We start from the raw sequence: 26113 nt of genomic DNA, 5'->3' as shown, positions 1-26113 counted from the left end.
CTGGGTGTTCCTCGTGCAGGGTGAAATTCCAGCAGTTTTTACCTGGAAAAAAAATATCTCTTTTGTATTTTCTTTGGTTTTAAAGACAAATTTAGCCAATTAAGATGTTTAAAAATTAAACTCAGCTCCTCCTAGTGATGGAGGCAGAGATTCGGGATTGATGCTGACACTGCATTGTGAACAATTGTGGCATCAATTTGCTACACAAATATGGATTTAGGAACTGAAATTCCCTGAAATTAGGAATTCCTTAATTCCTAATTTCTAACTTTTTTCTTAATTTAATTCCTAATTTTCTTAATTAATTCCTCATTTCATTAACTTAATTCCTGATTTCCTAATTCCTAATTTTCTAAACCTAATTCCCAATTCCTAATTTTCTTAATTCCTGATTTCAGGAAATTAGGAATCAAGACTCACCACTGTGACTGCAGCATTTTTGGGGATTCCCAAATACAAAGCAGTAAATGAGTGAAAACTGGGGGTTCCAAAAGCTTTTCCTCACTACCAAAGTGAGTTTTTAAGAGCCTTTGTTTGTCCCCTGGCAAATTCCTGACACCAGAGCTAAGGATAAAACACAGAGGGTGAATTTAGGAGCTCCAGGAGGGCTTTTAAAAACACCTGAGCAGCATCATGTCCCCTGGATCAGACAGCTTTTATCCACTCCCAAAATTCCTCCTTTTCTTTTGTTACAAACTTTTTCATGAGTGGAAAACAAACCTCAGGAAACTCCAATACATGCCTGGCTTTATTGCCTTAATTAACAATGTAAATATTCCATTCTTGGTGCTTTGTGAAAGTCAAGAGTTTTCCTGAATAAATAAATAACTGCAATAACCAAAATAAGGAAGTTCTTATTAAATATACAGAACTTTACAGGAAAGTAAAAAATAAAATAAAAAAAAAAATCAAACCAATGAAAAGAAAGGGATGGATTTTCTTTTCTCAAATGTAATTGCAGCAATGTTATCAAAACATTTAATAACCTAATGAGGAGTTGGGTGCCGTGTTTAGAAAAGCTTTAACTGTCCTCAGCCTCCAGGTTTATGTTATTTCCAAACTTTGCATAGAGCTGAACTTTGAGGTCAGACAGCACCCTCTGGATCGACTCCACTCGGGATTCCAACGCTTCAATTTCCTCTTGTAAACTCCTCTGAAAAAGGAAAAAAAAAACAAATAAAAATCAACCAATTCTGTACAACAAACTGAGCCAGGTCTGTCAGCAACACAGAACCCACAAAAGGTGCTTTTTTTCCAATTTATTCCCAGGTCTGGCTGCAGGATTTATGGCTGGAGTGATTTTGGAGAGACTCAAATCCTAAATCCAACACGAATTTTAGACTGTGGGAGATCCAAAGGATGCTCAGATCACACTGAGAGCAGCTCCAGACAAACCTTTGCCTCCTCCAGCATCTCCTGTGTCTCCTCCAGGGAGTGGCTGATGAAAACATCCCCAATCTGGTAGGGAATGAGGTGGGAATCAGCGTCATCCAGCAGCATGATGTCATCACAGGCATCCTCCAGGTTCTGCAGCTGCTTCTGTTTGCCAAGACAAAAAGGAGATAAAAAGGAAGAGGCTCCTTTGTAAAAGCATTTCACTGGACACAGTTGGATAAGGAACTCAGAGAGAATGGATTTTGGGAGGAAAAAAAATCCCACCCACCAGAAGGATATTCCAGAGCTGGAATTTAGCATCAGTATTAAATTCAAGAGAAATCTGCCACTAGAAATTCCTAGTTAATAATCATTATGTCTCATTAACAAAATAATTAACTGCCTAGGCAGTGAAATACAGCAGATTTAAATGTCACTAATATCTGATCTACTTTTACCTTTAAACTCACAGCAACTCATTGCTGCTCATTTTCCACCTTAAAATTAACTCAGCCCAAAGGGAAGTTAATGAGCTCTGAGGCAAATATACCTTTTTCACTTCAATTTCTTCTTTCAGCTCCGTGATCCTGCTGGTGTTTCTTGCAAACTTGTTAATTTTCTGCTGATCTTCAAAGGTGACATTGACATCTTCTGCAGCCTGGGAGGAGGAGAGGACAAAATAATGATTTCAAGTTTCTTACATTAACTTGAGTTTCACTGCAGGGATATTCCTACAAAATTCCTGGAAAAAAAAATCTGATATCCTGCTTATGCTCTCTTCAAGGAGATCAGAAATACCCATATTTATCTGGGTAATATTCAATTAAAACCTTGACCAGCCTAAAGCCAAAGGTTTCCTTGACACTGACAGCTGAATTGGACACCCAGCTCTGGGTTTGCTCTGCAGAGAGGCTTTTAACAGCAACAATTAGTGACACACAGAGCAGAAAACTGACAGAAAGAAGGGTTAGATGGGATATTGGGAAGGAATTTGGGCAGGGAGGCCCTGGCACAGGAATTCCCAGAGGAGCTGTGGATATTGTGGATCCCTGGCGGTGCCCCAGGCCAGGTTTGGATCCCCCTGGGATGACCCAAGGTGTCTCTGCCATGGAATGACGGAATGAGATGAATTTCAAGCCCCTTTCCAACCCAAGTCGTGATGATGACGATTCCACAATTAACTACCCTCTCAAAGAATAAATTTTTCCACACATCCAGCGTGCCCCTGGCCTTGTTGTTTAACACGAGAGGCGCCAGCAGAGACTCCACAAAGCCTGGAATCCCTCGGGACAAGGGCTGGGACAGAGCCCGAGCCCAGAGCCCTCAGCGCCCTCACAGCGGCCACGGCTTCTCCTGGCGGGGCTTCCCCGCTTCCCGGGGCTGTGGGAGCCAAAAAGCGCCTCTGAGGCTGGAGACAGCGAGAATTGCGGCTCGGGAGGGATCGATCCCCTGTCAGGAAGGGAGTAAATCCTCAAAAAAAGGAACAAATGTCCCCCAGGCCCGTCGCGGACTCACCGCCTTCTTCATGGTGGCGGCCATGTTGAATTGAGGGCTCCACGCCGGGCTGAACCATCGGCCCGCCGCGCACAGGAGGAGCGGAGGGCATGGGGAAAAAGGAAAAAAAGACGAGGAAAAGCTGAAGGAAACGGCCGCAAGGCTGTGGAAATAGGGGATTGTCTCTGCTCGCAGCGCTGTCAGCGCGGAGGGAGGCCCCGAGAGGCGAGACGGGCACCGCGCACTCCCGCCGCGCTTGGTACGGACCGGGGAGGGGCGGGAGGATGGGGGGAGGCCGTCCGCCAGGGGGCGCCATCTGACGGGAATAGATGGGATAGTGGGATTGTGGGATGGGATAATGGGAACTATGGGATAGGATAGTGGGAACTATGGGATAATGGGGTGGGATAGTGGGATAGTGGGATGGGGTAATGGGGATAGTGGGATGGGATAATGGGAACTATAGCATAGGATAGTGGGAACTATGGGATAATGGGATGAGATAGTGGGATGGGATAGTGGGATGGGGTAATGGGGATAGTGGGATGGGATAATGGGAACTATGGCATAGGATAGTGGGATGGGATAATGGGATGGGATGGGATAGTGGGATAGTGGGATGGGGTAATGGGGATAGTGGGATGGGATAATGGGAACTATGGCATAGGATAGTGGGATGGGATAATGGGATGGGATGGGATAGTGGGATAGTGGGATGGGGTAATGGGGATAGTGGGATGGGATAATGGGAACTATAGCATAGGATAGTGGGATGGGATAATGGGATGGGATAGGATAGTGGGATGGGATAGTGGGATGGGATAATGGGATGGAATAACAAGGTGGGATGGGACAGGATGGGTTGGGATAATGGGATGGGATAGTGGGATGGAATAACAGGATGGGATGGGGTAAGGGGATGGGACGGGACGGGATGGGATAATGGGACGGGATGGGATGGATGGGATAATGGATAGGATAATGGGATGGGATAGTGGGATGGGATAATAGGATGGGATAATGGGATGGGACGGGATAATGGGATGGGATAATGGAGTGAGATAGGATAATGGCAGAGGATAATGGGATGGGATAATAGGATTCATGGGATGAGACAATGGGATGGGAGAACGGGATCCATGGGATGGGATGGGATCCGTGGGATGGGATGGAAAGGGATGGGATAATTGGATGGGACGGGATAATGGGATCCATGGGATGGGATAATGGGATCCATGGGAGAATGGGATGGGAAGGGGTGGGATAATGGGATCCATGGGATGGCATGGCATGGCATGGCATTATGGGATCCATGGGATGACATCCATGGGATGGGATGGGGTAAAGGGATGTGATAATGGCATGGGAGAATGGGATGGGATAGAGTAAGATGGGATACTTAATTCTTAATTCTTAGTATTGCATTAAATAAAATTAATTTTGAGTTTTTTTACTATTCTGAATGACTGCTCATTTCAAAACTCCTGTTCTGAATGAGTAGGAAAGACAGGATAATAAAAGATATTTTAGGTGGCCCTCAGGCTGATGTTACATTTTATTTTGGTGCATCATCATCACCGTGCCTTGCTTCCCACTGAGGGAAGAAGTTAATCACCAGATTTCTTTCCACTTTATTATTAATTTCTACAGCAACATAACCCCAGCTCCAAACCTCTCTTTTCCTCAGAAAAGAATCTCTCATCTCTCTGGCCACTGTCCTGCTCTCCCCTAAGGATCCTGCTAGGAAAGGACACAGCCTGAGCCTGGTGATCTCCCTGCCTGGATTAACTGCATAATCCACCGGGCCAGTGCAATTTCCCTCAAGAGGGAAGGAGTGCATTTCACAAGAATCCGATGACTCGAAGGCTTTGAAAATAAATCTTTTTATTTTTCCCCCCCTCACACACGCTCAGGCAAGCTCTGTGGGGTGAGCCCTGCCAAGAGCAACTCAGTGCAGACCTTTCTTATGTAAATAAAAGTGAAAACAGCTCACGAGTGCAAACAGCCAGCGTGGAGTAAGAGAAACCCACTGAACCCGGTGCCCTCGTTTCTCTCCAGGTTGCATAAAAGGAACTTGCTCCTTCTTGCTCTGGTCCCTGGTGTTGTTGTTGCTGTGGTTGGCTTCACCTTGCTGGGATCTCATCCATGCCCTGCCCTCCATCTCACATCTCACATCATCTCACATCATCTCACATCATCTCACATCATCTCACATCATCTCACATCATCTCACATCTCACATCTCACGTCTCCTCTGGGGGTTTTCACATGTTTTCTCTCTCCTTGCAGGAGCCTTTTGCAATCCAGCTCGGTGGGGAAGAGCATTCCCATGATTTTATTGCCTCATGATGCCTCTGGAGTGCCCAAACTCTTCTCCCCTTTCCCTGAAGTCCCACTGACCTTTCTTGGAGACCTTGAAACCCCCACAGACCAACAGGGTTTGTGAATTCCAGGTGGAAATGGGGAGAATTTCATGGTTGGTTTTCCAGGTTCAGCCTGGCTGAAGGGGGTCACTCTGAGCAAAAGCCACAGGAATTTGTCCTGTTTTGGTTGTGCTTGGTAAATATGTGCTTGGTAAAGGAGGTGGCAGTGTAGCCATGGTTGGTGCCTGACATGTTTTGGTTTGTGAAATTCCTTTCCCAGGGAACTTTCTCTAAATGAGAGACATGTTTTGGTAACAGCAAAAATCTTTACGTATTTTCACCTACGAGGGGCTTCTCTTGAGGTCCCTCTGGTCTGACCAATGTGATTAAAGGAGTTTGTCTTCTTGTCACCGATCAAACTAGTCTGTGTAAAATACTATGAAAGGAGAAACGCTCCCCAGAAATAAAGTAATGACTCTTTCAGCCTTCTGAAGGCAAAGTGTTTGTGTCGTTGTGGTGCACAACGGCAACATGGCAGTGCCAGGACATTCCCAATGTTTAGGATGGTTTATTGTGGAATGCAGGTCCTCGTGTCTGCCCCTCTTGTACCAGCACTGCAGGGGGAATGGAGGTTGAAGAAATAAAAATTCTTTTCTAAGAGTGTTCATCTTTTAAAAAAAAAAAAATCTTTATGGGACAGCTCCTAATTATTTATATGGCAAATCCCCCGGTGAGAATGTTTTATTTTGTAATCTGAGGTGAATTTTCTCACCTTTCCACCCTCATTTTTTCAAAACACCTCGTGTTTTGCAAAAAACCCCAAAAGCAGCCTCACCAATTCACCACCCCAGCCTCCTCTGTATTCATACCTGTCCAACACTATTAAATTATTATTAAATTCTATTCTGTTCTTTCTGCAAGGCACCATAATAAACTTTACCCCTGGTGAGGGAAAGTTCTCCTTGGTAGAGTCAGGAGGAGCCCAGGGGAGTTTCTGCTGCTCTTTGTGCCCCAGGTGGAGCTGGAGATTCCCCTCTGCTGGGAAATCCCAAAGCCTTTTCTCCACCTTGGTGAGCAGCAGAGTAAACACAAGGGTTTTATAATCCCATCATTCTCCTCTGGTGCTTTGTGCTGGTTTTATTTCAAATAAAAATGGGGAAAAAAATCTGCCTCTGCCACCCTGCCCTTCCTCACCAGCACTTGGCTTTTCAATATCAACAGGGAATATTCCAGGCTCCAAAATTTAATATTAAATTTTAATATTTAACATTATTTAATATAAATATCAAACCTTTAATAAAGGTTTAATATTTACTATTATTTAATATAAATATTAAACCTTTAATAAAGGTTTAATAAATTTTAAGCCTGTTTAATATAAATATTAAACCCTGTATTTTCCTTACTCCACAATTCACCTCGTTCAATCAATATTTCCAGTGCTGGAACATCTCAGTTTTCCAGGAACTTTTTGCGGCCTGTACTGGAAATCTATGGGATGTGAAGGTGCAGCATCATTCTTGCTTTTTTTTTTTAACTTTTATGTTTCATTTTCACTGAAAACTGCTCCCAAAACCACTGGGATGAGGCTGCAGGTGGAAATAATTTCCTTTTTAACTGGCAGTGCCAGGTTCAAAAATCAGTTTTTATTCTGTCACTCTGATTTTTCAGCCTTCTGATGTTTTTACATTCTTGTGCAAGGAGCTTTGTCACGCTTGTAACAAAAGCAAAGAGTGATATTTTGTAAATAATACATTCCTTTCCAGGGGGAAGGACAAATTGATGGAGTTCTGAGTTTCCCACTGGGGTCAGAGGGGTGTTATTCTCATCCCCCAATCCCTGAACAAATTCCAAACCCTATTTAAACCCCAAAACAAAAACAAGAAAAAAAAAAAAAAAAAAAAAACCCAAAAACAAACAAAAAAAAAACCCCAAAAAACCCTTTCTCTCCTCACTTCTCAACCTGATGGATGAGTGTGTTTCTTTCCTTGAAAAATCCCCCTGAGGAGGACCCAGCCACCTCCCTGCTGGGTTCCCTCACCTTAAAGCAAAACTGATTTTTTTTTAATTTGAATTGAATTTGAATTTGAAGGTTCTAAACTCCCTGAGGTCTCTCATTAATGTGTCCTGTCCATGGTGTTGCTCAGCATTTTTTTAACGTGTCCAAATCTGCTTTTTTTCCTATTTTATCTCTTTTTATTTTTTAATCCTTTGGATGGGGATGGTGTTGGCAGCCCCACAACAGAGACAAGAAGAAGATTTTTCCTCAGGGAAACAGAGAAATTCATTTGCTGCTTCACCAACCAGAGCAACAACCACAAATCCCATTTTCCCATTTTCATTCATTGAGCACTGGAGATCTGGAGCCAAACCCTTCCCGAGCAGAAATCCAGGGCAGGATTGTTTTATCTGCTGAACAATCAGCTCTGAGCCCTCCAGGAGCAGCGAGAGGAGGAACCAGGACGTGGCCCAGAGGGGATTGAGTTCAGCCAGCACAGCCCTGTGCCTCCTGCCTGACTCATGGCAAAGGCACGCAGGCCTGGGAGAGTTGGATTTTTATTTTTATTTTTATTTTTATTTTTATTTTTATTTTTATTTTTATTTATTTTTATTTTTTTTATTTTTTATTTTTATTTTTATTTTTATTTTTATTTATTTTTATTCTTATTCTTATTTTTATCTATTTTTTATTCTTATTTTTATATTTTTTATTCTTATTTTTATATTTTTTATTCTTATTTTTATTTTTATTTATTTTTTATTTTTATTTTTATTTTTATTTTATTTTTATTTTTATTTTTTTTATCTTTATTTATTTATTTACTTTTTAAATTTTATTTTTTATTTTTTATTTTTTATTTTTTATTATTTTATCCTATTTTATTTTTATTTTTATTTTATTTCTATTTTCTATTATTTATTTATTTATTTTAGAAATTAGTTTATTTTTAATTTTAATTTATTTTAATTCTATTTTATATTATTTTTATTATTTTATTATTTTTATTATTTCATTTTATATTATTTTATATTATTTTATTCTTTATTCTTTATTTATTTATTTATTTTAGAAATTATTTATATTTAATTTCATTATTTTTTATTTCTTTATTTTATTTTTTATTATTTTATTAATTATTATTATTATTATTGTTATTATTATTATTATTATCTTGTGGCTCTGAGGAACACAGAGGGAGCCAAATGCACCCAGCTCACAGCAATCCACTGCCTAAATTCCAAATTCATCCCTTTGGGGTTTACCAGGATGATCCATGGGATATTTTACATATTTATGACAATTTTCAGCAGAAAACACTCCAAAGCCACAGAGCTGTTCCATCCTCCCTGGCATGGAACAGCAGTGCCCCTTCACAGTGAAAAAACATTACAATTCTCCAGTTTATTTCCTATTTTTTGGAAATTTAGAGCCCAGATATTCATAGCAAATAGTAACTGTGGGCAAGGTGATGATAATATTAATTTTATAGAATTTTATTTATAATATCATATTAGATTAATATAATATAATATAATATAATAATACAATAATGTAATAATGTAATAATATAATATTGTAATATTGTAATATTGCGATATTGTAATATTGTAATGTTAAAATTATATTATAATATTATAAATATATATAAAATATAAAATATAAAATATAAAAGATAAAATATAAAATATAATATATAATATATAAGATATAATATATAATATATAATATATTTATATTTATATTTATATTTATATTCATATCACCAAGATTTTACATATTCATGGAATCACAGAGTGGTTTGAGTTGAAAGAGACACCAAAAATCATCAATTTCCCCATAAGGAAAAAAAATCACCAAGATTTTACATATTCATGGAATCATAGAGTGGTTTGAGTTGAAAGAGATGCCAAAAATAATTTTATTTCACCTCCCACCAAGGGCAGGGACACCTTCCACCACCCCAGGTTGATCCAAAAATGCATAACCTGCCAAGTTCTGAATATTTCCAAGATGAATGTCAGAGCATCTTGTCCTGGACCTTCATTTCTTTTAATTTCCTTTTCATTTTCTTTTCATTTTCTTTTTATTTTCTTTTCATTTTCTTTTCATTTTCTCCCTGTAAGTTCCTCTCTGGAGGATACAGTGCACGAAGCAGATCATAAACGTTTATTCACAATAAAAGATGGTCCAATTTTTTATTTTTTAATCAATTTTTGCTTGATTTGAGCCAAGAAATCTCTTCATTTTCTGGAGCCATGCACTGATTGAGGGGCTCTTTCATGTTGCAATATTTATGGCTTTATCTCCAGTTGGAAGATTCCTGGCCTGGTGGAATTTGGGTTTCACATTTTTAGTGTTAAAAATTTGTGTTTGAGTAAAAAAAATAATAAAATAAAAGTTCCTTTTGCTTTCGTTTCACGTGAATAATTTGGAGGTCTCAGTTTTCAAAACCATTTCAGTTTCTCTTCTGGAGAACAGGGATTACTGAACTTTCCCATCAATATTTACAGAACTCCAAAATCCTCAGCTGGAAAGGGAATTAAGAGAATTAACAGAGAATTAAAAGGGCATAAACAGGCTTTATCCAAATATGTTACAACTGTTTCCCAAAAGGAACGACTGGAAATTGAATCAGCACAGAAAACACCTCTGAATCTTGGACTAATTAAATATTTGGCCTTAAATATGGATATTTAATTTATATTTTCACCACTAAATATTCTAAAAATCTGAGCCAGCTGTGTGTAGATCTTCCACAGAAGATTTTCCTGCTGGGACATGGTTTTCCCAGGAATATTCTCTCCTGGCACCCAAGAGAGCAGAAACCAAACCAGGAGCAAAAGAGGAGCGCAGAACAATCAGCTCTTTACTTCTGATCTTCAGCTCTCTCCTGGTTTTTTTGACTTAAAAATCCTCCTTGCCATAGAGGAGAAGTGAGAAAGGATTTTTCATTTTCCATTCACAGCTGTAATTTGCTGTTATCCTGGAAAATATTGGGAAAGCTTGTGGGTGGACATTGGTGACACCTTCACAGTTCCAGGTGGAGGGAGAGGCCCAAAATTCAGCTCAGGAACACTGAACTTGCTTTTCTCTTGAGATAACCCTTGATATGCTCTAAAGGTCCCAAATGCAAATTAAAGTTTGGGTTTGAGATCTCTCAAAGAAAGGAGGGAAGAAGAGGAGGCTGCAGACACTCTTGGGCTTGCACTTGAGCAGGAATTGGGGAATGGTTTGATTGAGTTGAGCAGGAATTGGGGAATTATTTGACTGAGCCTGAGCAGGAATTGGGGAATGGTTTGACTGAGCCTGAGCAAGAATTGAGCAATTATTTGACTGAGCTTGAGCAGGAATTGGGGAATGATTTGACTGAATTTGAGCAGGAATTGAGAAATTATTTGACTGAGCTTGAGCAGGAATTGAGGAATGATTTGATTGACCTTGAGCAGGAATTGAGGAATGGTTTGACTGACCTTGAGCAGGAATTGAGGAATGGTTTGACTGACCTTGAGCAGGAATTGAGGAATGGTTTGACTGAACTTGAGCAGGAATTGAGGAATGATTTGATTGACCTTGAGCAAGAATTGAGGAGTTATTTGAATTACCTTGAGCAGGAATTGAGGAATGGTTTGACTGAGCTTAAGTAGGAATTGAAGAATGATTTGACTGAGCTTGTGCAGGAATTGAGGAATTATTTGACTGAGCTTGAGCAGGAATTGAGGAATGATTTGACTGACCTTGAGTAGAAATTGAGGAATTAATTGATTGAGTTGAGCAGGAATTGAGGAATTATTTGATTGAGTTGAGCAGGTATTGAGGAATTATTTGACTGAGCTTGAGCAGGAATTGAGGAATGATTTGATTGAGTTGAGCAGGAATTGAGGAATTATTTGACTGACCTTGAGCAGGAATTGGGGAATGATTTGACTGACTTTGAGCAGGAATTGAGGAATGGTTTGATTGACCTTGAGCAGGAATTGAGGAATGATTTGACTGACTTTGAGCAGGAATTGGGGAATGTTTTGACTGAGCTTGAGCAGGAATTGAGGAATGGTTTGATTGAGCAGGAATTGAGGAATTATTTGACTGAGCTTGAGCAGGAATTGCAGAATGATTTGATTTACCTTGAGCAGGAATTGAGGAATGATTTGACTGACCTTGAGCAGGAATTGAGGAATGTTTTGACTGAGCTCCCAGCACAGCCCTGCCCTGCCAGGCCTGCACATCCCAGCCACGGGAGTGAAGCACAACCTTTTCCATCCTGTCATTTAAAAACAGCTCCGGAGAGAGAAGATTTCACATTAACAGGGTGGTTTCCTCCCCGGAGCTGTGAAGAACATGGAAAAATTGACCTGTGCCCAGTTTAGCCTTGACTTGCCTGTTCCAGACTCCTCAAAGGCAGCATTTCACAGGCACAAAGCTGTGACCCTTCAAATGAGTTCATTTTCATTCCTTCAATGGGCAGAGTGCACAGATTGTCTCTTCTTGCCTGGTTTCTCAGGACTTTTCATTGAATGGAGCCTGAACTGCCTGCAAGGACAGCCAGGGGTGGTTCAGCAGCTTCAAGGAAAGCAAATCACGCAGTGTCAGCTTGTGCTGTTCTCCCCCCACCAAAAAAAATACAAATATTTGAACCAATTTTAATTTTAAAACCTGCCTGGGAAGTGCTCTGACCTTGTGGCCCACAGAGGGTGATCCCATTGCAGAAAATCACTTGGGAGGGATGTACAAAACTCCCAGGAAAATTCTGCAGTGTAGGTGGTTTTTTTTTGTGGTTTTTTTTTTTTTTTTTTTCTTTTGTTTTGTTTTGTTTTTTTTTTTTCTGTCTTTATTTTGTTTGGGTTTTATTTGTTTATTTGGTTTGTTTTGTTTTGGTTTTTTTTTGTTTTGGATTTTTTGGGGTTTTTTTTTTTTTTTGTTGTACATTTTCTCTCTGCTGATCACCACTGCTTTGGTCTTTTAATTGTCATTAATTTGGCTTTGAGACGTGTGCTTTATGTGTCAATCCCATCCTCTGATTGTTCTCTGTCCAGCACAGCCATTGTCTGCACACTCTGCTCCTGTCAAAGCCTCAGATAAAAGGGATTAGGGCTGAGTCACAAAAGGGATGTGGGAAAGAAAAGAGGCAGCGTGGGGAGCAAGAAAATCAAATCCCCATCGCAGCCAAACTGTCTTTCCTGGAAATCCCCTGGATTACAGGTAGCTCTGTCTTCAGCAGGATCCAAATCTTCTCTTCTCTTCTCTTCTCTTCTCTTCTCTTCTCTTCTCTTCTCTTCTCTTCTCTTCTCTTCTCTTCTCTTCTCTTCTCTTCTCTTCTCTTCTCTTCTCTTCTCTTCTCTTCTCTTCTCTTCTCTTCTCTTCTCTTCTCTTCTCTTCTCTTCTCTTCTCTTCTCTTCTCTTCTCTTCTCTTCTCTTCTCTTCTCTTCTCTTCTCTTCTCTTCCCTTCCCTTCCCTTCCCTTCCCTTCCCTTCCCTTCCCTTCCCTTCCCTTCCCTTCCCCTTTTCCCCTTTTCCCCTTTTCCCCTTTTCCCCTTTTCCCCTTTTCCCCTTTTCCCCTTTTCCCCTTTCCCCTTTTCCTTTTCCCCTCCTTTCCCTGTCCCTGCTCCCCTCCTGTCTCCTCTCCTCCTCCCCCTCTCTGGCCATTCCAGTTCAGTTTCTCATTAAAACACCGCCATTCGCTCATTTTTGTCAGGATTTAATGAAACCCCTCCCTGAAGGGAATTTTCCCATCTCCGGCGGTGCCCGCACGGCCTTTCCTGGTTCTCACCCAGGGCGGGTGGGGGCAGTTCACACCCCGCAGCTTCTCGTTCCTCAACTCCCTGAACTTTTATTTCTTCTTTAATTCCGCCTTTTTAAAGTGCAAATGCGGCTGGGAAAGTGAACTGCTCCTGCACCTGCTCCCTGTGGGATAAACACCAGAGCCCAGCACGGCCAGGCGGGCGCTCGGACTCTAAAAACATGAATTTAAAAAAATAATAAAAAGAGAGAGAGAGAGAGAGAGAGGGAGCTACGGGAGCGCTCGCACGGACGCCGGGCGAGGAGCGGAGCCGCTCCTGTGGCGGAGTTACCTCTGAGTCCCTTCCTCCTGGGGACCTGCGGGCACCCCCGATCCCGGGGGGGCCCATTCCCCAAATCCCAGCGGGTCCCATTCCCCGAATCCCAATGGGTCGGATCCGCTCATCCCCCCATCCCAGCGGGTCCCATTCCCTGAATCCCAGTGGGTCTGGTCCCCCTATCCCAGCGGGTCCGATTCTCCCGATCCCAGCGGGTCCCATTCCCTGATCCCAGCGTGTCCCATCCCCCGGATCCCAGCGGGTCTGATCCCCGCCATCCCAGTGAACCTCATCCCTGGATCCCAGCGGATCCCACTCCTCCTATCCCAGCGTGTCCCATCCCTGGATCCCAGCGGGTTTTATTCCCGGATCCCAGCAGATCTCACTCCCCGATCCCAGCAGGTCCGTTCCCCCTCCCATCCCAGTGGATCCCACTCCCCGATCCCAGCAGTCCCATCCCGGTCTCCCGTGGGCGGGGGCGCTGTGGGTGCGCTCCGTGCCCCGCCCGGTCCCTGTGTGTGTTTGTTTCCCCGCCCGGTCCCTGTGTGTGTTTGTTTCCCCGCCCGGTCCCTGTGTGTGTGTGTTTCCCCGCCCGGTCCCTGTGCTGTTTCCCCGCCCGGTCCCTGTGCCGTTTCCCCGCCCGGTCCCTGTGTGTGTTTGTGCCGTTTCCCCGCCCGCCCCCGGGGCCGTGCGGGCCGTGCCGGGGCAGCCCCATCCCCGCAGCCCGGGCTGCCATTGGCGCGATGAAAGTCCAGCACCTGGGGCCGCTATAAATGCGCCCATCGCCCGCCCGGGGGCCGCTCCTCGGCCATGGGCGGCTGCAGCATCATCCCCTTCCTCCTGTTCCCCCTCCGCCGGCTCCCCGCCCGCACCCGCTCCCGCACCCGCGGCGCGGCCTCGCTGAGCGCCCTGAGACCCGCGGAGAGCCCCCGGCCCGATGGGAGCCCCCGGCCCGATGGGAGCCCCCGGCCCGATGGGAGCCCCCGGCCCGCGGAATCCCTGCCCGGGCCGCCCAGCTGGCCGCTCATGGGCAGCCTGCCCGACGTGCTCTGGAAGGGAGGGCTCAAGAGACAGCACGAAACGCTGGTCAGGGAATGGGGATGGGGATGGGGATGGGATGGGGATGGGATGGGGATGGGAAGAGGGTGGGATGGGATGGGATGGGGATGGGGATGGTGATGAGATGAGGATGGGGATGGGGATGGGGATGGGATGGGGATGGGATGGGGATGGGATGGGGATGGGGATGGGGATGGGGATGGGATGGGATGGGGATGGGGATGGGGATGGGGATGGGATGGGATGGGGATGAGATGGGGATGGGATGGGGATGGGATGGGGATGGGGATGGGGATGGGGATGGGATGGGGATGGGGATGGGATGGGGATGGGATGGGGATGGGATGGGGATGGGGATGGGATGGGGATGGGGATGGGGATGGGATGGGGATGGGATGGGGATGGGGATGGGATGGGATGAGGGTGGAATGGGATGAAGATGGTGATGGGATGAGGATGCTGCACCGCAGAGCTCCCCGCACTCACCGCGGGATGTTTTTTCCTCCTCCCCGCACTCACCTCGGGGTGTTTTTTTCCCTGTCCCCCGGTGCGCCCCTCACTCATCGTGGGATGTTTTTTCCCTGCTCCACTGAGGAGCGCCCCGCACTCACCTCGGGGGATTTTTTCCCTTCCCTGCACTCACCGCGGGGTGTTTTTTCCCTGCCCCACTGAGGAGCTCCCCGCACTCACCGCGGGATGTTTTTTCCTCCTCCCCGCACTCACCTCGGGGTATTTTTCCCCTCTCCCCAGAGCGCCCCGCACTCACCGTGGGATATTTTTTCCCTGTCCTCCGGAGCTCCCTGCGGTGTATTTTTTTCCCTTTCCCCGGTGCTCCGCACTCACCTCGGTGTATTTTTTCCTGTCCCCCAGAGCTCCCCGCACTCACCCCGGGGTATTTTATTTCCCCGCACTCACTGCAGGATATTTTTTTCCCCGCTCCCCGCACTCACCTCGGGGTATTTTATTTCCCCCCTCCCCAGGCTCAGTACCACCGCCGGTTCGGGAAGATTTTCCGCATGAAGCTGGGAGCCTTTGACTCGGTGCACATCGCCGGGCCGTGCCTGCTGGAGGCCCTGTACCGCCGGGAGAGCCCCTGCCCGCAGCGCCTGGAGATCAAACCCTGGAAAGCCTATCGCGACTATCGCCGCGAGGGCTACGGGCTGCTCATCCTGTGAGTGCTCCCTGCAGCATCAGCCCCAGGGAGGGGGGTTTGGGGGGTCCCGGGGGATGCTGCGGCCACCCCCAGATGTGTCCCCGGGATATGTCCCCCCAGATGTGTCCTAGTGATGTGTCCCCCCAGATGTGTCCTAGTGATGTGTCCCCCGGGCTGTGGCCCCCAGGTGTGTCCCCCCAGGTGTGTCCCCCAAGATGTGTCCCCAGATGTGTCCCTGAGATGTGTCCCCCCAGATGTGTCCCTGAGATGTGTGTCCCCCCAGATGTGTCCTAGTGTTGTGCCCCCCCAGGATGTGTCCCCCCAGATGTGTCCCCCAAATGTCTCCCCTGGGCTGTGTCCCCCCAAAGTGTGTCCCCCCCAGGTGTGTCCCCCCAGATGTGTCCTAGTGATATGTCCCTGGGACGTGTCCCCCAAATGTCCCCCCGGGCTGTGTCCCCCCAGATGTGTCCTAGTGATGTGTCCCCCCCAGGATGTGTCCCCCCAGATGTGTCCTAGTGATGTGTCCCCCCCAGGTGTGTCCCCCCAGATGTTTTTCCCCCAGATGTTTTTCCCCCGGGCTGTGCCCCCCAGATGTGTCCTAGTGATGTGTCCCCCCCAGGATGTGTCCCCCCAGATGTGTCCTAGTGATGTGTCCCCCCCAGGTGTGTCCCCCCAGATGTGTCCTAGCGATGTGTCCCCCAAATGTGCCCCCGACCTGTGTCACCGGGCTGTGTCCCCCAGATGTGTCCCTGGGCTGTGTCCCCCCAGATGTTTTTCCCCCAGATGTTTTTCCCCCAGGATGTGTCCCCCCTGGGCTGTGTCCCCCCAGATGTGTCCCCCAGATGCGTCCCCAAGGGCGGCTGGGGACAATTGAGGGATCATCCCCTGGCCCCAGGGGTGGAGGATCCCCCTGTGATGCCATTGATGAGATGGAGCATCACTAGTGAACACTCTGAGGGTTTTTTTTTCTTGCTTTTTTGGGGGCTTTTTTGAGAGTTTTTGGGTTTTTTGTTTGTTTATTTTGGGGGTTTTGGGGGTGGATTTTTTGAGCGTTTTTTGGGTAGGTTTGTTTGTTTGTTTTGGTTTTTTTGGTTTTTTGTTTGTTTGTTTGGGGATTTTTTGGTTTTTTTGTTTGTTTGTTTTGGGATTTTTGGGGTTTTTTTTCTGTTTTCATTCTTCTCTGAGCTTTTTCTCTCCCCAACCTCTCTGTGCTTGCCCCCAATGCAGGGAGGGGAAGGACTGGCAGAGGGTGAGAAGCGCCTTCCAGAAGAAATTAATGAAGCCCAGGGAAGTGGTGAAACTGGACACGACCATCAATGAGGTACCGCGCTCTGAGAAACCCCTTCCCTCTCCCCTGGAGGGGCAATGGGAGCAGATCCGGTTTGTCTGGATGGTTTTATTTACTCCACTGTGATAATTCAGATTCCCAGATGGAGGGAACAACAAACACAAACTGAAACCCGGAGCTGAGAGAAAAAAATAGGATTTTTTTTTTTCCAGAGAAAAAAAAATAGGATTATTCCCTAAGGATTCAGCTTTTCCTGCATTCAGTAGTTTTTTGCCTTCATCCTCCTCTCAGGGAACACCTCCCTCCTCAACCTCTGTGCTCCTGAGGGGGTTTGAGGAGCATCTGAGATAAACACCCTAATCCCGGGTTGTGAAAGCCCAGGGTGAAGGATTTCATCCCTGGAGGGACGCAGAGTTCATCCAGAGCTCTGTCAAACCCAAACATTTGTTCACACAGGGGGAAGTTTAATCTTGTTCAAAGAACAGGCAACAAAAGGATTCCTCTCATGCAAGATTGTTATCTGCTTAAAAGGCAGTTGGATTGCTGAATTACACCAGATTTTTATTAGTTGATGTCATTTTATTATATATTTTTATTCTTTTTCTCTCCACCTTTTAGGTGCTGGAGGATTTTATGTACAGAATAGATGAAATTTGTGACCACAATGGCCAGATGGAAGATGTCTATTCAGAATTCAACAAATGGTCTTTTGAAAGTGAGTGAAAAAAAGGGATAATTTGAAAGGAGTTCTGCCTGAGTGTGGTGCACCTGCTGTTAAAGGGCTTTGCAGTTAAAATGTGATCAGGGATGAGTGTGGTGGCTGATTATTCCCAAACTCTCAGCTCTAATATCATGGAAAGAGAGTTGCAGCACAGCCAGGGCAAAATTCAGCAGCACAAATAGAAATTTCTGCCTGCACGGCTTAGAAAAATTCAAATATTCCAGTGATTTAGAAATGAAGAAATTGGGGGGATTGTGGTTCATTTATCTGGAGTGGGATCAGATAACACCCAGCCTTTTTTGTCCATCTGATATTTGTTAATTATCAGCACAATCTTCATTCATATCAATGAAATATCCCAATAACAGAGATCTGGCTGTAGGAAAAGGTCAGAAAATCCCATTTCCATCGTTCACACTGGGATTGAGAAGGGCTGGAATGAGTTACCAAGACAGAACCTCATCTTTAGAAACTTCCAGAGCACACTGAGGAACCTGCCAGCAATGACACAGGGCAGAAAGTGCCTCAGTGATTCCCAAAAAAAATATAGGGAGTTTTGGGTGTAATGCCTGAACCAGCTCTGCCAGCCTGGGCTGAGCTCTTTAAAGTGTTTTTGGATTTTTTTTCCACTGTCAGTGGTGGTGGTGGCTGCTTTTGGAAAGGGAGAAATAGGAAGTGACAGCCTGAAAAGAAAGAGGGGAAAATAAGACAAGTGGAAAGGGTGGAGTGTGGGAGGCTGTTGGCATTCCCCAGTGGTTTGTGGCTGGGGAAAGGAGCAGGGAATGCTGTGCTGGATGGCTCTGCAAGCCCTCTGCTCCTGCCACTCATTTTTCATCAGTAAAATCACCAAATAAAAGCCAAATCTGCAGTTCTGCTGCTGCTGAGGGGATCAGCCATCCTGATTTGTGCAGAAATATTGTTTTGAGAGCCCCTCAAGCTAGGGCAGAGGCAAACACAGGCAGGAGGAGTTTCCCTGGGGCTGCTCCGACAGGTTTGTGTCAAGGAACATTCTCAGAAGGTTCACCCAGGCCGTTCTTTGGTGATAAATGATGCATCCCACACGCCCTTGTGTTTATAAATTTATTTATCATATTGCCTAACAACAGGTATCTGCCTGGTGCTGTACGGAAAGAGGTTTGGCCTCCTGCAGGAGGACGTGGAGGAGGAAAGTCTGAACTTCATCAAGGCTGTAAAAACGGTATGGAAGGTTCTCTCCTGGGGCTGGAGAGATTATTTTTATATATATATATATTTTTTTTTTTTTACCCCTGCTGTTGATGAGTTTAAAGGAGCCAGCTGAAAAAAAAAAAAAAAAAAAAAAGCAGCTCAGGCTCCTGTGCTGAGTGTCCAAAACGTGCCCAGATAATCCTGAATTTCCTCCTCCTTTGTGGAATCCTGGCACAGGGGAGAGGCTGAAGGGTGATAATTCTGGCAGGAGAATTGTCAGCTTGGCTGGGGACTCTGCTGCTGGCTGAGGCACAGCCCTGCTGCCCTGGTGTGGGGTCGTGGAAATCCCCAGGGTTTGGGGTTACTCATTCCTGGGGTACAAACTTGATCTCACTCAGCAAACACAGGCAGCCTCAGGTTTTGTTATCAAGAGAGAATAACCCTGCCAAAAATTACCTTATCCCACTTCCAACAGGTGCTTGAAATAAATAAGATTATTCCCTATTTATAGGAAATTCCTGCCTGTCCATAATTTTTAGGGATATGCCCTAAATAAACTGAGACTCGTCCTCTCTGCCCAGGATGGAAAATCCACCAGGATTTTGCCTTCCTGAAAATTTCCCCCTGCTTTCCACCCTCGTATTGTTCAAGGATTACAAGTGGATGGGTGAAAAGAGATTTTTAACCTCTTTCCCCACCTCTTTTCCCCACCACAGATGATGGCCACCTTCGGGATGATGATGGTGACCCCCGTGGAGCTGCACAAGGGGCTCAACACCAAAGTCTGGCAAGCTCACACCAAAGCATGGGATGAGATATTTAAAACAGGTATTTATTTAACCCCAAATTTATTTCCTTTCCCTTCATTCTCTCTCTTCTCCTTGCTGGAATTGATTTTTTTTCCACACTTGGTGCCGTTAATCCCCGCCTTGAGCGTGGATTTAAACAACTTTGCTGCACCTAAAATGGGATTAATTCCCAGATTTTAGTGACCAACACCCAGGTTGTGGGGCAATATCCAACTCCCAGGGAAATCCCAGGGTTCTGGGAGCCAGCAGTGTCATCATCCACCATAAAATCCAATTTAAAATGTACAATCTCTTTAAAGGCGAGGGTATAAATGAAAAGAGACTTCCCTCAAAGAGTTGTTCTCTTGGGAAAGAAGAATTGTGGATGCAACAAAAACCTGTTAAAAAAAAAAATAAAAAAAAAAATTAAAAAAAAAAAAAAAAAAAAAAAAAAACCACCAAACCCCCCCCCCCAAAAAAAAAAGAAAAAAAAACCCCAAAAAAACCCAAACAAAAAAACCCAAAAAAAACACAAAAAAACCCCCACAACCTGCAATGTAGTTGTAAATCTTAAAACCAGAAATAATTTAAATAAAGAGCAGTTTGGCTTTTTTTGCATTTTTTTGATTATTTAAAATGAGTTGGCCTCCCAAGTTTAAAAATTATTTAAACTCCAGATGTGAAGTTAAGTTTGTATTTTTAATATTTTTAAATGTCATTAATTTAAACAGTGAGAGGCATTCACTGAAGGTTGAGAGAACTTTTGGGAGGTTGTGACACTGAGATATTTCCTTGGGGTATTTGAGTCCTGAGGCTTTTTATCCTGCCAAACACACACTCGTTTATTTTATTGCTTTTTAGTTTATGGGCTTTAGGAAAAACACACTTTAAACCAGTTTTGCTCAGAAAAACCAGTTTGACACCTTCTCTTAAAATGAATAATTCCTTACAGGAACTGGTTTTAACAGCTGGGACACTCAAGAGCAAAATCTGTTTATTTTTATTTTAAAATAAACCCTCTTCATGTCAAAATTTGGCTTCTCTTTGTGCCTTCCCCTGGTAAACTCAAGGTTTACATTTCCCCCTGGGCGTTCTGGGTGTTAAATCCCTTTGATTTTATAACACCTCAATCCCCCTTTGAAAACCCCAGGTAATTAATTTTACACCCTCGTGTTTCTGTTTGCTGAACATTTCCCTCAACCCGTCACTGATTTCCTCCCCTCATTTAAGAGAGGAAAATTCCTAAGAATTTGCAGGAAACCTTCTGTTGAAAAGTGATTTTTGGGGCTGAGTTTTTTTGTTTGAAAACTGAAAACACCATCCTTTATTGATTATAAATACTCTCATCATTTACCCACTGTTAGAAAACAGAAAACAACTTGACATTTCTTTAAAATCCTACATGAGAAAAATGGGTTTGCCATTATTTTAATGGGATTTTGAGTGATTTTTTTTTCTTTAATCCTGCCTGTTCTCAGCCAAACACTCCATCGACTGCCGGCTGCAGAAACACTCGGCCAACCCCCAGGGGGATTTTCTGTGTGACATTTACTCGGGGGGACACCTGTCCAGGAAGGAGCTTTACGCTGCCATCGCAGAGCTGCAGATCGCTGGTGTGGAGACGGTAAAAAATCATTTTCCAAAGGGTTAAATTCATCCAATTCCCTCCTTAGCTGCAAATGGTCAGGTTGGAGACGGTAAAGTTGATTTTCCAAGGGTTTAAATTCCCCCAATTCTCTCCTTAGCTGCAAATCAGTGGGGTAAAGTTGATTTTCCAAAGATTTAAACTTCTCCCAGTTCCCTCCTTAGCTGCAAATCATTGGGAAGGAGATGGTAAAGTTGATTTTCCAATGGTTTGGATTCCTCCAATTCCCTCCTTAGCTGCAAATGGCCAGGTTGGAGATGGTAAAGTTGATTTTCCAAGCATTTAAATTCCCCCAATTCCTTCCTTAGCTGCAAATCATTGGGGAGGAGATGGTAAAGTTGGTTTTCCAAGGGTTTAAATTCCCCCCAGATCCCTTCTTGGTGGTAGATCATCAGGTTGGAGATGGTAAAGTTGATTTTCTGAAGATTTAAACTCCTCCCAATTCCCTCCTTAGCAGTAGATTGGTGGGGAGGAGATGGTAAAGTTGATTTTCCAAGGGTTTAGACTCCCCCCAATTCTCTCATTAGTTGCAGATTGGTGGGTTGGAGATGGTAAAGATGATTTTCCAATGGTTTAAATTCCCCTCAGTTCTCTCCTTGGCTGCAAATTGGAGGGGAGGAGATGATAAAGTTGATTTTCCAAGGGTTTAGAGTTCCCCCAATTCCCTCCTTAGCTGTAGGTCATCATGGTGGAGATGGTAAAGATGATTTTCCAAAGGGTTAAATTCCTCCCAGTTCCCTCCTTAGCTGCAAATCGGTGGGGAGGAGATGGTAAAGTTGGTTTTCCAAGGATTTAAATTCCCCCCAGATCCCTTTGTTGGGTTGGAGACGGTAAAGTTGATTTTCCAAAGGGTTTAAATTCACCCCAATTCCCTCCTTAGCTGCAGATCAGTGGGGAGGACATAATAAACTTGATTTTTCCAAGGGTTTAAATTCCCCCCAATTCCCTCCTTAGCTGCAAATGGCCAGGTTGGAGATGATAAAGTTGATTTTCCAAGGGTTTAGACTCCCCCCAGTTTCATCTTCAGCTGCAGATCGCCAGGGTGGAGACGGTAAAACTAATTTTCCAAGGGTTTAAATTCTCCCCAGTTCCCTCCTTAGCTGGAGATCACCAGGTTGGAGATGGTAAAGATGGTTTTCCAAAGGGTTAAATCCCCCCAGTTCCCTCCTTAGCTGCAGATTGGTGGAGAGCACATGATAAAGTTAATTTTCCAAGGGTTTAAACTCCTCTCAGTTCCCTCCTTAGCTGCAGATTGGTGGGGTTGAGGTAGTAAAGCTGATTTTTCCAAAGGGTTTAAATCCCCCCAGTTGGCTGCAAATGGCCAGGTTAGAGATGGTGAAGTTGGTTTTCCAAGGGTTTAAATTCCTCCCAATTCCCTCCTTAGCTGCAAATGGCCAGGTTAGAGATGGTGAAGTTGATTTTCCAAGGGTTTAAATTCTTCCGAATCTCCTCCTTAGCTGCAGATCACCAGTTGGACATGGTAAAGCTGATTTTCCAAGGCTTTCAAATCATCCCAGTTCTCCCTTTCCTTCCACAACCCGACCACCAGCACACCTGGCAGCGAGTTCACCCTGAAATCACCTCAGTGACCCAAGTGCAGGTGGATTTTTACCTGAAATCCCTGGATTTTTTAATTCTGGATGACAACTGGGACTGCTCCTAATCCCTCAAGCCGTCAAAATTCCATTTAGCTGTGCCCAGCCATAAACATTGCTCTGAAATTTGGGTAGAACTCCTTCCTTCTCTCCCTACAAAAAAGAGGATTTAACCTTTCTTTTTGCTTTGTTCCAGACAGCCAACAGTTTGCTGTGGGCTCTTTACAACCTCTCCCGCAATCCCCACGTCCAGCAGAAGCTTTTCCGGGAAATCCAGAGAGTTTTGGGTGCCCAGAGGAGCCCAAGTGCAGAGAGCCTGGGGGACATGCCTTACCTCAAAGCCTGCCTGAAAGAATCCATGAGGTAAAAAAAATTCCCAAATAAATAACTCACAAAACCATCACTCGGTTTTTTTACCAATTTCTTTGGACAGGGGGGAAAGATTTTTTTTTTTTTTTTTCCAGCGCTCAGAATTTTGTTCATTTTGCTGTTTGAAGGGAAATCTGGGAGGTAAAAGAAGGAAAATTACTGGGAATTTAACCAATTGTTCTCTTTTTCTGCAGATTAAGCCCCTCAGTGCCTTTCACCACTCGCACCATCGACACGGAAATGGTGCTGGGGAATTACGTGCTGCCCAAAGGGGTAAGACAATTAATTCACTTCATTGGGATGTTTTTCCTCATTTATTAATTGCCCCATAAACCACAGAAGCTGCTCGTAATTCAGTTTCAAACTGGCTTGGCCAAAGTGCCAGTGCCGGGATGAGGAATGAGGGATTCCCAAGGATTTCCCAAGGAATTCCCAAGGAATTCCCACGAACACAAACCCACACCTGCCTGCACTGCTGTAGGACTTAGAAATATTTGCCTGGAATAATTTCAGTGTGCTATTCCACCTTTTTTTCCCCCAAATTTTCCCATCATTCTGAGGAAACCACAACCTCTCCTACATCCCAATGAATTTTTGGGGGATGACACAACCTCCCCTGAGGAACCTACAATTTTTCCATCCCCTGGGGGAGCTCAGGGTTGATTTGTAGAGCGTTTCTCTCCTTTTTCTTCCCTGCAGACGGTGCTGATGATCAACAGCTACGCCCTGGGCTGCAGCGAGGAGTATTTCAGGGGCTGGGCTGAGTTCAGACCTGAGCGTTGGCTGCAGAGGGGCTCCATCCATCCCTTCTCCCACGTCCCCTTCGGCATCGGCAAGAGGATGTGCGTGGGGCGGCGCGTGGCCGAGCTGCAGCTGCACCTGGCCCTCTGCTGGGTAAAGAAAAGGGAATTTTGGGTTGGGGTTGTTGCTCCTCCAGTGTACAAAGTGGAGGTGGATAGAGGTGCTGGAGGTGGAGGGTTGCTGAAGATGGATGGTTGCTGGAGGTGGATGGTTGCTGGGCAGAGCTGCAGCTGCACCTGGCCCTCTGCTGGGTAAACACCCCCAAAAAAGGGGAATTTTGAGGGGGTTTTCCACATCTGGTGTAGTGGAGGTGGATATAGGTGCTGGAGGTGGATAGAGATGCTGGAGGTGGAGGGTTGCTGGAGGTGGATGGTTGCTGGGCAGAGCTGCAGCTGCACCTGGCCATGTGCTGGGTAAACAGCCCAGAAAAAGGGAATTCTGGAGGGGGTTTCCACCTCCAGTGTAGCAATGTGGAGGTGGATAGAGGTGCTGGAGGTGGATAAAGGTGTTGGAGGTGGAGGGTTGCTGGAGGTGGAGAGTTGCTGGGCAGAGCTGCAGCTGCACCTGGCCATGTGCTGGGTAAACACCCCAAAAAAGGGAATTCTGATGGGAATTTTGCTCCTCCAGTGAGGTGGATGGTGGTTGCTGCTGCCTTTCCCCAAAAAGCATCTCCTCTGGAGAAACCATTTGGGGTGGGCACACAGCAGTCACTCAGGCCACACTCACACACACAATGGATCAGTCAGAGAAGGAAGATGGGAAGGGTCTCCTGTTTAGAGTTCCTGTGAGGGTTATTTTGCAAAGGTTTTAGGGTTAAGCCAAAGGGTTTTAGGGACAGGAAGACCCAGATCAAAGCAATGTTTGGGGTTAAATATGGGCTCAGGAATCAATGGTCTGTGGGCACAGGGGTGGTACAAGGGCAGGGCAAAGGGCACTGACCTATAGGGGACAGATCATTGGAGACACCACAACCACTGGGGAAACAGGGAAAGGAGAAATCCTCAAGAATTGAAGATAGATATGACCAATAGAGGTGGGCAATACCCATAGGCCAGTGGGAAGAGCAAATTGAGGTCATTGACATAACACTACAGAGCCCCATGGGGGGGACCTTTTTGCTCACCCCACGCTGTGACGCTTCCCCAAATCCTACGGTAGATTCTCCCAGAGCACTGCCCTGGAAGTTTCCCTGGCAGGCTCGGGGGTCTCCCCACTCCAGCTGATCAGATCTGTGCTCCCAGACCTGTGACCCAGAACATTCTGTTGCAGCTGATCCGTAAGTACCGAGTGGTGGCCACGGACCAGGAGCCGGTGGAGACGCTGCACTCGGGGATCCTCATCCCCAACCGGGCACTGCCCATCGCCTTCCGCCCTCGAGCAGGTCTGTGCACACTGCAGGATCCTCCTTTGGGGGGTTTATACCAGTGGGAGGGTGAAAAATGAGTTTTGCTTTCTGGGTAGATGATAAGAAATAGGTTTAATGGAAAAATAAGATAATTAGGGGATAGAAAAAGCAAAGCCAGGTCAGGTGAGTGGGCCTTCAGCCAAGTGCACAACCTGCTGTTTCAGAGACATTCCTTAAATACTTTTTCTATTGAATCAATCTGTTGCATATTCATATTTTTCCATAAACTAGTTTCCATATTCCAGGAACTATTTTGCATGGTCCTTTCTTTTTAGAGCATTTGTATTTCTTGGCTGTGCCTTCATTATCACCTTCATTATCACCTCCAGCTTGGGCTTCGGTCCTCACCTTCCACAGACCCTCAGTGTTGCTAATTGGCATGTCAGCAGCAGGGTCCCCATAATGTGTTCACATATTATATATATGGAATATTAAATATTATATAACATTATATAACATTATATAACATATGGGTGTTATCCCAACCAAACAGTTCAGTTACCAGCCCAATTCTATATCAGCCATCCCACTGCCATGTCTAAGTTTTGTTTAGACATAAAAATAGAAATAAAAACTGTATCTTTATACATACAGCACTCACCTTAATATTTGCAAGAAGCCAACTTTATAATAGACATTTATAACACACTATGTTAATATAACATAACTTTGTAACATAACACAATGGTATTTATTTCGATATTTGCAAAAAGCCAATCATATAATATATATTTGTAAGAGGACTATAAGACAACAGGTGTTTGTTTGGCTGCTCTTCATTCTCACCCTGCCAGAGCCATCCTGGTTCTTTATTTTAACAAATTAAATCCCATCTCCATT

At 44.9% G+C, this 26113-nt stretch overlaps 2 protein-coding genes across 2 annotated transcripts; one reads left to right on the top strand and one right to left on the bottom strand.

Annotated features, from left to right (window-relative positions):
* Positions 1-834: 834 nt before the first annotated feature.
* PFDN4 (prefoldin subunit 4) lies at positions 835-3121 on the bottom strand. The gene is made up of 4 exons (XM_083872942.1): positions 2890-3121; positions 1925-2032; positions 1396-1539; positions 835-1153 (listed from the first exon to the last, which is right to left on the bottom strand). The coding sequence occupies exons 1-4, from the start codon at positions 2911-2913 to the stop codon at positions 1022-1024; spliced, it is 408 nt and encodes a 135-aa protein (XP_083729068.1). The 5' UTR covers positions 2914-3121; the 3' UTR covers positions 835-1021.
* An 11187-nt stretch (positions 3122-14308) lies between these two features.
* Positions 14309-25311, top strand: CYP24A1 (cytochrome P450 family 24 subfamily A member 1; the record flags this gene model as incomplete). The annotated part of the gene is made up of 11 exons (XM_083873169.1): positions 14309-14368; positions 15322-15512; positions 16722-16815; positions 17401-17497; positions 18610-18701; positions 19387-19498; positions 20937-21082; positions 22895-23061; positions 23262-23340; positions 23767-23961; positions 25138-25311. The coding sequence occupies 11 exons, from the start codon at positions 14309-14311 to the stop codon at positions 25309-25311; spliced, it is 1407 nt and encodes a 468-aa protein (XP_083729295.1).
* Between the last annotated feature and the right edge of the window lie 802 nt (positions 25312-26113).

The sequence above is a fragment of the Zosterops lateralis genome (genome assembly GCF_965231275.1).
Source record: "Zosterops lateralis genome assembly, chromosome: 16".
NCBI lineage: Eukaryota > Metazoa > Chordata > Aves > Passeriformes > Zosteropidae > Zosterops > Zosterops lateralis.
Note: the sequence above shows the minus strand (reverse complement) of the source record. Positions and strands in the feature narration are given on the sequence as shown.

Coding starts and splice junctions, on each gene's coding strand:
- PFDN4 (XM_083872942.1), bottom strand. CDS start 2,913: ATGGCCGCCACCATGAAGAAGGCG. Junction 1,540..1,924: donor AAGAAATTGAAGTGAAAAAG/GTATATTTGCCT, acceptor CTTGGCAAACAG/AAGCAGCTGCAGAACCTGGA. Junction 1,154..1,395: donor AGATGCTGGAGGAGGCAAAG/GTTTGTCTGGAG, acceptor TTCCTTTTTCAG/AGGAGTTTACAAGAGGAAAT.